We start from the raw sequence: 13772 nt of genomic DNA on the forward strand, positions 1-13772 counted from the left end.
ATTTCTAACCAGCGATTATTAGCAGTTTATTTTCAATATTTGTATTAACACAGTTGTTTTGTTCTTGCAGCTTAATGTTTTTGGACGTATTTGTATTTACTTAATTTGGATGATAGCTGTTTATTTTCTTAAATATGGATGAGACTTAAATCTGTTGTATATAAAGTGTAATAGCAAAATCACTTGACCTGATTTTCATATGGCCATGATAGTGCACAAAATTCACCAAAAAGTCCTGCAAATTGACAAAACCACTAACCTGAAAGTGTTGCTGGTCCTGTCAATAATTAACTGGTCCTACCTTTTATCATCCTAGAATACATGAATGTCAATGACTTAATGGTAAATTCATTAACTAGTCCTACTTGTATCATCCTAGAAGACATGAATGTCAATGACTTAATGGTAAATTCATTAACTAGTCCTACTTTGCATTATTTAAGAAGACATGAATGTCAATGACTTACTGGTAAATTCATTAACTGGTCCTACTTTTTATCATCCTAGAAGACATGAATGTCAATGACTTAATGGTAAATTCATTAACTAGTCCTACTTTTTATCATCCTAGAAGACATGAATGTCAATGACTTAATGGTAAATTCATTAACTGGTCCTACTTTTTATCATCCTAGAAGACATGAATGTCAGTGACTTAATGGTAAATTCATTAACTAGTCCTACTTTTTATCATCCTAGAAGACATGAATGTCAGTGACTTAATGGTAAATTCATTAACTAGTCCTACTTTTTATCATCCTAGAAGACATGAATGTCAATGACTTAATGGTAAATTCATTAACTGGTCCTACTTTTTATCATCCTAGAAGACATGAATGTCAATGACTTAATGGTAAATTCATTAACTGGTCCTACTTTTTATCATCCTAGAAGACATGAATGTCAATGACTTAATGGTAAATTCATTAACTAGTCCTACTTTGTATTATTTAAGATGACATGAATGTCAATGACTTAATGGTAAATTCATTAACTAGTCCTACTTTTTGTCATCCTAGAAGACATGAATGTCAAAGACTTAATGGTAAATTCAGATAGACATATATATCACCCCTTAGTAAGGTTATTTATACAATGAAAATGGAACATACATTAAAACACAAAAAAGATATTTGTATGATATGTAAAATTTATGAAACTGTATTAAATTGAGCATAAATGGCTACTATTTACGGAAAGTGATGCTCACTGTCCAGCTGATCCAGATCCAGACGTAACTCATACAGAGGCTGGACATCATAATCCAACCATTGATGACTAGTCTGAATTATTGTCTGAATAGTCATAATCCAACCATTGATAACCAGTCTGAATTATAGTCTGAATAATCATAATCCAACCATTGATGACCCGTCTGAATTACAGTCTGAATAGTCATAATCCAACCACTGATGACCAGTCTGAATAATAGTCTGAATAGTCATAATCCAACCATTGATGACCTGTCTGAATTACAGTCTGAATAATCATAATCCTGCCATTGATGACCCGTCTGAATTATAGTCTGAATAGTCATAATCCAACCATTGATGACCAGTCTGAATTATATTCTGAATAGTCATAATCCAACCACTGATGACCAGTCTGAATTATAGTCTGAATAGTCATAATCCAACCACTGATGACCAGTCTAAATTATAGTCTGAATAGTCATAATCCAACCATTGATGACCAGTCTGAATAATCATGATCCAACCATTGATGACCAGCCTGAATTATAGTCTGAATAGTCATAATCCAACCATTGATGACCAGTCTGAATTATAGTCAGAATAGTCATAATCCAACCATTGATGACCCGTCTGAATTACAGTCTGAATAATTATAATCCAACCATTGATGACCAGTCTGAATTATAGTCTGAATAATCATAATCCAACCACTGATGACCAGTCTGAATTATAGTCTGAATAGTCATAATCAAACCATTGATGACCCATCTGAATTACAGTCTGAATAATCATAATCCAACCACTGATGACCAGTCTGAATTATAGTCTGAATAGTCATAATCCAACCACTGATGACCAGTCTAAATTATAGTCTGAATAGTCATAATCCAACCATTGACAACCAGTCTGAATAATCATGATCCAACCATTGATGACCAGTCTGAATTATAGTCTGAATAGTCATAATCCAACCATTGATGACCAGTCTGAATTATAGTCAGAAATAGTCATAATCCAACCATTGATGACCCGTCTGAATTACAGTCTGAATAATTATACTCCAACCATTGATGACCAGTCTGAATTATAGTCTGAATAATCATAATCCAACCACTGATGACCAGTCTGAATTATAGTCTGAATAGTCATAATCCAACCATTGATGACCCATCTGAATTGCAGTCTGAATAATCATAATCCAACCACTGATGACCAGTCTGAATTATAGTCTGAATAGTCATAATCCAGCCACTGATGACCAGTCTGAATTATAGTTTGAATAGTCATAATCCAACCATTGATGACCAGTCTGAATAATCATAATCCAACCATTGATGACCAGTCTGAATTATAGTCTGAATAATCATAATCCAACCATTGATGACGAGTCTGAATTAATGTCTGAATAATCATATTCCAGCCATTGATGACCCATCTGAATTACAATCTGAATTACAGTCTGAATAATCATAATCCAACCATTGATGACCAGTCTGAATAACAGTCTGAATTACAGTCTGAATAATTATAATCCAACTATTGATGACCAGTCTGAATAACAGTCTGAATAATCATAATCCAACCATTGATGACCAGTCTGAATTATAGTCTGAATAATCCTAATCCAACCATTGATGACCAGTCTGAATAATCATTATCCAACCATTGATGACCCATCTGAATTACAGTCTGAATAATCATTATCCAACCATTGATGACCCATCTGAATTGCAGTCTGAATAATCATAATCCAACCATTGATGATCCGTCTGAATTATAGTCTGAATAATCATAATCTGACCATTGATAACCAGTCTGAATTACAGTCTGACCAGTCATAATCCAACCATTGATGACCAGTCTGAATTACAGTCTGAATAATCATAATCCAACCACTGATAACCAGTCTAAATTATAGTCTGAATAATCATAATCCAACCACTGATAACCAGTCTGAATTATAGTCTGAATAAGAATCAGGATCCTCATCCATTGACTTTCATCAATGACAGTATCAGAACTAGACCAAACCTCGGAATATGTGTCTGTGGTATCCAACACTGTAATTGAGTCTGTGGAAACATGAATTCGCAGTGGATTGCCACCACTGGATCAGATACATTCATATCAGCAGAATAAAGCTGAACAGTTACAATTCATTCAGCTCAGTTCATGTCTGTAGCTTAGAAAATTTTCACCTGAGCATCTTGAAGTGTGATGTATTAATCTAGTTACAACATCTGCATCTTGTGGTTTTCCTTAAACTGATTTACAGTTTTAGTTATTGTATTTTTGTGATATGATTTTTCTAACGACTTGACCATGTTTGTTTACTTGTGGCATATAACTGCTTTCTCATGTATCACAAATGAAATATTCCACAACTTCGGGCTACCATGTTTGAACTTTAAAAAAGTGGATACTTTGGAGTGTGGGTGTGTCAGTGTCTAGCAGTTCATACTATATCACATTAATCCATCATCAGCATATACAACTTAAGTATTTATTACATAATATACTGTGACCTGTGTACTTCACAATGCCTATCTCATGGGCCTGTACAATGTCTACCTGACATTGACCTGTACAATGCCTACATCATGGGCCTGTACAATGTCTATCTGACATTGACCTGTACAATGCCTATCTCATGGGCCTGTACAATCTCTGACATTGACTTGTACAAAGCCTATCTCATGGGCCTGTACAATGTCTACCTGACATTGACCTGTACAATGCCTACATCATGGGCATGTACAATGTCTATCTGACATTGACCTGTACAATGCCTATCTCATGGGCCTGTACAATGTCTATCTGAGATTGACCTGTACAATGCCTATCTCATGGGCCTGTACAATGTCTCTCTGACATTGACCTGTACAATGCCTATCTCATGGGCCTGTACAATGTCTGACATTGACCTGTACAATGCCTATTTCATGGGCCTGTACAATGTCTATATGACATTGACCTGTACAATGCCTATGTCATGGGCCTGTACAATGTCTGACATTGATCTGTACAATGCCTATCTCATGGGCCTGTACAATGTCTATCTGACATTGACCTGTACAATGCCTATATCATGGGCCTGTACAATGTCTATCTGAGATTGACCTGTACAATGCCTATCTTATGGGCCTGTACAATGTCTAAATGACATTGACCTGTACCATGCCTATCTCTTGGACCTGTACAATGTCTGACATTGACCTGTACAATGCCTATGTCATGGGCCTGTACAATGTCTATCTGATATTGACCTGTACAATGCCTATCTCATGGCCTGTACAATGTCTATCTGACATTGACCTGTACAATGCCTATTTCATGGGCCTGTACAATGTCTATATGACATTGACCTGTACAATGCCTATGTCATGGGCCTGTACAATGTCTGACATTGACCTGTACAGTGCCTATCTCATGGGCCTGTACAATGTCTCTCTGACATTGACCTGTACAATGCCTATCTTATAGCTTGTATATTAGCAACCATGTCTGTCTAATGAGATTGTTTGTATTGCATGCAATAATTCATGATACTGTATGCACTACATTCCTGAGTGCATATTGAATGTTACATCATACACACTACATTTCTTATCAGCAACTTAATTCTTTTATCACATTGTATCACCTTGATTAGCATATATAGAATTGGACACACTGTATAGTCATCCAGTATTGGTTTGTTATTTAGTAATTTATTACTCTTTTCTTCAGATATGTTACCCAATCAAAATGTATTAGGATTATTACCATTACCTTGTAAATCCAGCCCTCCTAAGGTAAACTTTAGTTATAAAATGTTAAATTGTCAACTCCCAAAGTTTTGAACCAGACAAGAGTGATCTCCACTTGGATACTCTATTTTTCTAGTGATTTCTTGCTCTTTCTCTCCAGGTCAGAGTTTTCTAACATAATTTGAAGAAAAAAATACATGTCAGCACCATTTAGTCGTACCTGTCCTGGTCACTAATATGTGTACTCAGTGTGTACATGACCTATTATATGTTTCTTGTCCCTTGCTGTATTCTATTACAGAACAGAAAGGTCACACAGATATTTATTTCGTTCACTAGCTTCCACTTAATGGTAAGTTCTTGTGATACTTGATGATTTCATCTGTATGTACTAGCTATTAGCTGTAGTTACACTTGACAACACCATGGGCAGGACATTTATTTGTTCACTAATCTCCACTTCTGGCAGGTTTATGCAATGCATTTCAGTAACTAAGTACTTAATATTATAGACCAGGAGAGTCATGCAGGTAATTTCTACAGACATTCATATTTTTCACTAGCAACCACTTCCTGATAAGCTTATGTAATGCTTGACTGATTTCACTCTGGTAGCTGTGTTACACACTAGAAAACATGACATGCAGTCTTTTCTGGCATTTACATAATTCATTTTTGTTCACATTTCAACAAGTTTATATGTAGTGTACCTGGCTGATTTCAGCTTTACAGATTATCATTTTGCTATGCTGACCATTTGCTTTTACTGACCTGGGTCAGTCCTGGCTATGAATTAGTCCATGTTTGTTACATAATTATCTCAGTCCAGTACCATCACTGATCATCTGTTCCGTTCAGTTGCCATCATGGATCACTTTTGAATAGTTATATGACCTGTGTTGCATGCTAACTTAGTACCAGCTTTAGTGACATTGCAATCCAATACTCCTACATCATACCTGGATTATTCAGTGTACTGTCTACAGTCACAGTATACAATGCCTCTAGTGACATTGTAATCCCATATTCCAAATCATACCTGGATTATTCAGTGTACTGTCTACAGTCACAGTATACAGTGCCTCTAGTGACATTGCAATCCCATATTCCAACATCATACCTGGATTATTAAGTGTACTGTCTACAGTCACAGTATACAATGCCTCTAGTGACATTGCAATCCCATATTCCTACATCATACCTGGATTATTCAGTGTACTTTCTACAGTCACAGTATACAATGCCTCTAGTGACATTGCAATCCCATATTCCAACACCATACCTGGATTATTCAGTGTACTGTCTACAGTCACAGTATACAATGCCTCTAGTGACATTGCAATTCCATGTTCCAACATCATACCTGGATTATTCAGTGTACTGTCTACAGTCACAGTATATAGTGCCTCTAGTGATATTGCAATCCCATATTCCTACATCATAACTGGATTATTCAGTGTACTGTCTACAGTCACAGTATGCAATGCCTCTAGTGACATTGCAATTCCATGTTCCAACATATACCTGGATTATTCAGGGTACTGTCTACAGTCACAGTATGCAATGCCTCTAGTGACATTACAATCCCATATTCCAACATCATACCTGGATTATTCAGTGTAATGTCTACAGTCACAGTATGCAATGCCTTGCATTCTCAAGCACCATTGTCACACCTTGACTCATTGACACCAGGGGAAGAATCAGAGTATGATGGAGTTGCAGACCTATGTTATGACACCAGATCTTAAAATATGTAACAGAAAGGAAGTAAAACTAACAATTTATTTAACATCTATAAGCATTTTATTTCCCTACAATACAAATTAAGAATTCAAAAGAAATATAATCCTGTGAATTAAATTTTAAATAATCCTATGTGTAATAGCTCAAGTTCAAAATTATAGAATGTTCTTAATCAATTCCAAAAGTCTTGAATGTCCTAATATAACACAATTATGCAATCAACAATGCCTTTTAAAGAGTTCACAAAAATCCAAAATAATGTATTAATCCAAAAGTCAATGAGCACTTTAGTAATTTTAATGAATATTTTAAGTAGATGAGTCACCATGAATTATATGTGATATAAAAAATACAGCTGTAAACTCTGATCAAAGGTCAATTCCCACATATTGACCTTAAGCAGGAATACATTGTTTGTTTATCAAATCCCTATTTATACACATTTTCAATTGTCTTTCCTATTGATCCAGCATGTATGAAGAAGAGTAATTAAAAAATTATAATATTTATCTGATGATAACACAGATGACCCTCCCAACATGTTGTATTCTACTGGCATTCTGCTCCAGTAGTAACTGATGTATGGACATGTTGTGGTACCAATCACTTGTGTCTGACATATATGGGCAGAGAGTGTTGCTTTTTTTATAGCTAAGATTTAACTTGGGACAGGTGATTGTGTGAGATATTGGTCATATTTCCAAGTTTGTGAGATAGTGGTCGCATTAATGAGTTTTTGAGATCGTGGTCATTTTAGCATGTTTGTGAGATCGTGGTCATTTTACCATGTTTGTGAGAGGTAAAGAATAGTTATAAATGATATATAACCTGAAAAATATCATTTGAAGTGGTGCAAAAAGGCATTTCACAAACTCCTGAATAATTTGGGGGTTTTGATTTTGAAAATAGCACATAAAGAGTTGTTAACATTGAGATCATCATCATTGTTGTTATTTTTGTTGTAGGGTTTAGCACCATTTTTCAGCACACAATAGGCTATACATGGCAGCCAGTATTAATGGTGGAAGAAGAACCTGAGAAAACCCTGGAAAGAACCACCAACATCATCTGTGATTATCAAATCCCTATTTATACACATTTTCACTTGTTTTTCTTATTGATCCAGCATGTTTGAAGAAGAGTAATTAAAAAATAATAATATTTATCTTATGATAAAACATTATTGGCATATAAGTTTATGTTAATGGCCCTTGAGTATGATATGCAGATCGTTGGTATTCTGATACAATTCTTTTTTAATTTCATCACAGATTTACCTCGAATCCAATTCAACACACAGACTCCTCTGACAGTGAATGAGACTCAGTTCCTGAGTGTGTCATGCAATGCAACAGGGAACCCAAACCCTGACCAGATCTTTTGGTCAGAGAGACCAAATGGTAGCTTGCTGAGATTTCAAAACATCAGCAGAAATGACAATGGCACATACACCTGCAAGGCCACAGCCAATTCATCCAAGTACGGGTCACTGAGGAACCAGATGGAATTTAATATTATTGTCCAGTGTAGGTTGTATTTTAGCCTGAGATGTACACCGCACATAGATTGCAACTGGCCACTGCTTTTATTATAAGGTGTGGCTGTCTTTTCAGGAAAAATGTAGTTACATATGTGGGGAATAGCCAGTCTGTGCTTTCATGTAGACAAAATGAACAACTGAAATGTTTTTGAGAAAATAAGGTGGTAATGACTTAAATGCCTATAAACACACATACAACATAAAATATTTTGATGTGCAATAACAATTGAAACAGAAAAGTGACTAAACTTTAGTTCTAAGATATGCAGATTGAATGCAATACTTTAGTTTATTTAATTTACTTTCCAAATGTTTTAAAATTTCAATTTTGATATCATATGGTTGATTGGATACTATTTCAGTATACATACATAAACTGTAATCAACTATGCCTAATAATTAGGATATGAAAGCCTTTAAAATGGAAGAATATGCATACTTACCTCACAATACTGTTGATTATCTGCTTAAACGTTAATTAATATTATGCTGAAAACTGTAAGTTAATAGCAAGGTATATTTTTGCATATTTTTAAGATAGATAAGTCCAGATGTCAGAGCTTAGTCAACAAGGGTTGTGACAAACACATAGTAGAGAGATGAGTGCATTATGACTATCAGATGGCTTGTGTTCTAATTAGTTATTTAGTTACTGTGATCCCAAATAAAGTGTAATTAATTAATGGATGTCAGTAGGTAATTTATTCTGACAGAATTATAGTCTTCTGGTGAACAGGAAATAGATGATCTCCATTTCCAGATACCCCAGATGTGAGTGTGACAGTCAGTGGTCCATCCCTTCAGAATATCATCTCTTTTTCCAGATGCAACAGATGTGAGTGTGACAGTCAATGGTCCAACCCTTCAGAATATGATCTCTTTTTCCAGATGCCCCAGGTGTGAGTGTGACAGTCAATGGTCCAACCCTTCAGAATATGATCTCTTTTTCCAGATGTCCCATATGTGAGTGTGACAGTCAATGGTCCAACCCTTCAGAATATGATCTCTTTTTTCCAGAAGTCCCATATGTGAGTGTGATGGTCAATGGTCCAACCCTTCAGAATATGATCTCTGTTTCCAGATGCCCCAGATGTGAGTGTGACAGTCAATGGTCCAACCCTTCAGAATATGATCTCTGTTTCCAGATGCCCCAGATGTGAGTGTGACAGTCAATGGTCCAACCCTTCAAAATATGATCTCTTTTTCCAGATGCCCCAGATGTGAGTGTGACAGTCAATGGTCCACCCCTTCAGAATATGATCTCTTTTTCCAGATGCCCCAGATGTGAGTGTGACAGTCAGTGGTCCAACCCTTCAGAATATGATCTCTTTTTCCAGATGCCCCAGATGTGAGTGTGACAGTCAGTGGTCCAACCCTTCAGAATATGACTCAGACAGTCTTATGTGAAGCAAGAGGACATCCAGCTGAGTATATGTTTCATCCCTGGAAGCAGAGGTGGGGAGATAAGATTATCAGGTTGGATCTTCAGGGAACTCCAAACTCAAATCACAATACATTGAAATTAGAGAGGTTATCCCTTCAGGATATGGGGACTTACATCTGCTCCGTTGACAATAATATTACAGGAATTGATGGGAAGCTTGAACAGACTGGTGCTGTAGACATCAAGGTCACAGGTAAACAAGCATGTATATTTAGAGATCAAGGAATCATGGGAAGTTTGCTTGATGGGATGAATTACCTTCATAACAGCTTGCTTGATAATAGTCATTGGATCCCTTTTTCATTATGCTCTCTTTATTATTTCTCACGAAATAATATATTTTCATCTTTATTTTTATGCTGTTATTTGTATGATTTCAAGGTTAAACGGTCATGGTCTAGGTCAACATTTTCCTTAATTGGATATATTGTAGGTATATTCTATACTTAGTCCAAATTTTTATTTCTGATGATATTGTTTACCTGAATGCCTGATGTATATGTATGTATGTATGTATGTATGTATGTATGTATGTATGTATGTATGTATGAGTGTGTGAGTGTGTATGTGCATGTGTGTGTGCATGCATGCATGTATGCATGTATGTATGTATGTATGCATGCATGTATTTATGTATGTATGTATGCTCATAAATTTTGGACATCATAATGTGCATACAAGGTGATATTCAAGTTATTCAGCATGATGTCCGTCAATACTTCCCAGTCAACATCCATATATACTGTATCAGGTTCAGATAGGAACCATTTCATGAAAGATACAGGTTCAATAAAAAATTATACATTTTTCTACCATTAATACGAGGGGCCCGAGGGGCCAGGTGGTCTAAAGTGCTCTCCATTACGGATCACTGCCGTCTCACCTCTGTCTGCGTGGGTTCGAGTCTCAGATTCAGCCAATGTGGGTATGTGAGAAAGCTTGACAGTAGCTTCTCGTGGGTTGGTGGTTCTTCCCGGGTTTTTCTCAGGTTCTTCTCCACCAATAATACTGGCCACCATGTATTGCCTATCGAGTGCTGAAAATTGGCGTTAAACCCCACATCAACAACAACAACAACAACAACCATTAATACGACAGCTGCTGCTGTTGTTACTAAATATCTACCAACCCTTCACACATTGGAGGGAGAGTTTTGAGACTAAAAGCGAGTTTGGGGTTCTAAAAGGGGTCATTGTACATGATCAAATTAAGAAATGTTGTACAGATGATATTAAATTGTATAGTTCTACAAGCTCATAGAAAAAACTCTACTTTTCAAACTTTACAGCTTCATAAATAAATATATAACCCAAAAATTAAAATAAAAATAGTCATACGTACAACATTAAGACAATAGTGAGCACTAGTCTGACAAAAAATGTATGTCTGCAACAAAATGGCTATAAATAGTATCACAAGAGTCTGATAGGAAAATTACATTCCAGGATGTAGTTTAGCAGTTGTGTCAGTATACCTCCATTTTTGGGGAAGGCAGTGACAAGAAATATGCAATAATATGTTACCACATCACAAGTCTGTCAATAAAATGGCATGGGAAAACTTGAAAATTGTATAACTTGACAATAAATTTATGCAGCTGACATTACACTGATTTCATTTATTTTGAAAATTTATATTTGTAACAACTAAGCATAGACTGGAGGCCATGAATTTTAGCAGTTTGAGTCATTTTCTTTATTCAGGGCCTTAAAACCTACTAACAGTGATCAAATTCTATTTTTATTTGTCAATGGGTGCATTAGCTGAACATAAACTGTTTGCATTGTATAGAGATACGGTTACGTATGATAAGTGACTGAGCAGTTGATCCTGGGAGTGGGGAAAGCAGTGATTTTTTTTGAGCTGGGATATTGTTTCCTCTTTGCCTTAAGCCAATTAAATTTGTTGAACTAATATAATGTGATATTAATAGGTTCTTTTCCCAGAATTAGAGGAATATTTTTTTCCAGCTATTAATAAGCCAAAAATATGTTTTTAAAGAAGTCGCAGGCCCCTACCAGAAAATTAAATGGTCTTTCCCTAAACTGTATAAACTGTTCACAGTAGTCTTTTTTTCTCTTTTTCATGTAGGAACACCAGTTGTATTGAAAGAAGAGGAATTTCATTTTGCTGAGTTAACTGGCCATTCTGTCAACATATCCATACCCTTTTATAGCAACCCAGCAATTGGGAGTTTCATCTTTCAGAAAAATGGGACTGGACTACAAAACAGTAGCAGGATCACTATGAGTCTCTCAACTAGAGTTACTGATTCAAAATTTTATGGCATACCAGTTAAACTTGAGGCTGCAATGGCAAATCTTTTCATTCAGAATCTAACAGAGGATGATTTTGATAACTACACCCTGGTGTTGAGGAATTTCCTGGGAACAAAGAAGTTCATATTGCAGCTGGATGCAGCAGGCAAGCCTCCTCCCTACAGTGTATTTTTTTGTAAAGGAGTCCAATTAACTTTTCTTAATATACAAAGTTTATGATAGTTCATTTTCATACCTTCCAGTTGATTTTTCATTACAAACTTGTATTCATAGCCTGTGTATTCTACAATCAATAACATAAAGAACTGGCATATATGGCATGCACACAAGCTAACATTGTACGATAAATACAGGTTGGAACACTGTATGTTAAATAGTGGGGGTTTATTTTACATGTATGAAAAAGAAATGTAGAAGCTAGTGAATAGTAATGCAACTGTTACATTTGGGTGGAAGCTACAATGGTTTCCAGGGAGGGTTTTTATCATCTTGTAAATGTGGCAGTACATTCAACAATGGTGGCCATTTTAAGGAGATGTAGTGACTCCATGGTTAGCATGGAAGATTTGTGACCAAAAATGTGCTGTTTCATGTCCTAGAATTGGATCAGCCTGGTTGTCTACAGTTATGTGTCCTTGGCAAGGCACTTGAGTACTAAACAATCTATGATGGTTATGGTTATAATTTTTTCTTCATCAGGCCATGGGCCAATTAAGCTAATTATGATATCGTTCTACATCAGGCCATGGGTCAATTAAGCTAATTATGATATTGTCCTACATCAGGCCATGGGCCAGTTAAGCTATGATATTATCCTACATCAGGCCATGGACCAATTAAGCTAATTATGATATTGTCCTACATCAGGTCATGGGCCACTTAAGCTAATTATGATATTGTCCTACATCAGGTCATGGGCCAATTAAGCTAATTATGATATTGTCCTACATCAGGTCATGGGCCAATTAAGCTAATTATGATATTGTCCTACATCAGGCCATGATACAATTAAGCTAATTATGATATTGTCCTACATTAGGCCATGATCCAATTAAGCTAATTATGATATTGTCCTACATCAGGCCATGGGCCAATTAAGCTAATTATGATATTGTGCTACATCAGGCCATGGGCCAATTAAGCTAATTATTTATTGTCCCTCATATGTTGTGCATTGCATGTCCTCTCTTGCTATTTTCTGTTTTGTGATTACCAATGAACTAATTTCAACTAAAATAGGTAATATTCTGGTGTAGAGACCATCATCCTTTGTACTATGTGCCATCAGATATGACCCTCATAGTTTAAAATACAGAAATCTATGCAATACTTCTCACAGGCTGCTGAACAGACTTCAACAACGTTTGACAGGACATCATGAAATCAACTTACACTGTCTCAGTATCACAACTTGGAAACTATTGACATCCCCATCTTGCCGCAGACATGTAGCATCATGTCCCACTGAGTCACATCATGCTGACAGCAGACCAACCAATCCTAGCACTAACCTCTTAATGCTGAGTGCCAAGCAAGGCAGCTGCTAGTACCATTTTTTATAAGTCTTTGGTATGACTCACCTGGGGTTTGAACCCTCGACCTTCCACATCCAAAGCAGATGCTCTAACCACACCAGTAAAATGAAGTGTATGTTCTTTTGATCTGTGATTCAAAGATTGAGCCTCTGCCAAGTATACTCTGATAAATAACTACATTTCTTACTGAAGCCTTACTTATCTGATGGACTTATTTCATAATAAATTAAATTGTAAGTTACAGACCCATCTTGGACTTTGCTTGACTGCCCCTAGTTAGATTATA

At 36.0% G+C, this 13772-nt stretch overlaps 1 protein-coding gene across 5 annotated transcripts in view; it reads left to right on the top strand.

The window, feature by feature from the left end:
• The window catches only part of LOC149774832 (uncharacterized), a 120279-nt gene that overhangs the window by 49152 nt on the left and 57355 nt on the right, over window positions 1-13772 (top strand). For all 5 annotated transcript variants that reach the window (XM_089944679.1, XM_089944682.1, XM_089944681.1 and 2 more), the window contains exons 7-9: window positions 7960-8214; window positions 9566-9865; window positions 11764-12096. In XM_089944679.1, coding sequence (XP_089800805.1) covers window positions 7960-8214; window positions 9566-9865; window positions 11764-12096 — 888 coding nt within the window. The remainder of the gene's footprint in view (window positions 1-7959; window positions 8215-9565; window positions 9866-11763; window positions 12097-13772) is intronic.

Source organism: Sinohyriopsis cumingii, unplaced genomic scaffold (genome assembly GCF_028554795.1).
Source record: "Sinohyriopsis cumingii isolate HCF-2022 unplaced genomic scaffold, ASM2855479v2 utg000127l, whole genome shotgun sequence".
NCBI lineage: Eukaryota > Metazoa > Mollusca > Bivalvia > Unionida > Unionidae > Sinohyriopsis > Sinohyriopsis cumingii.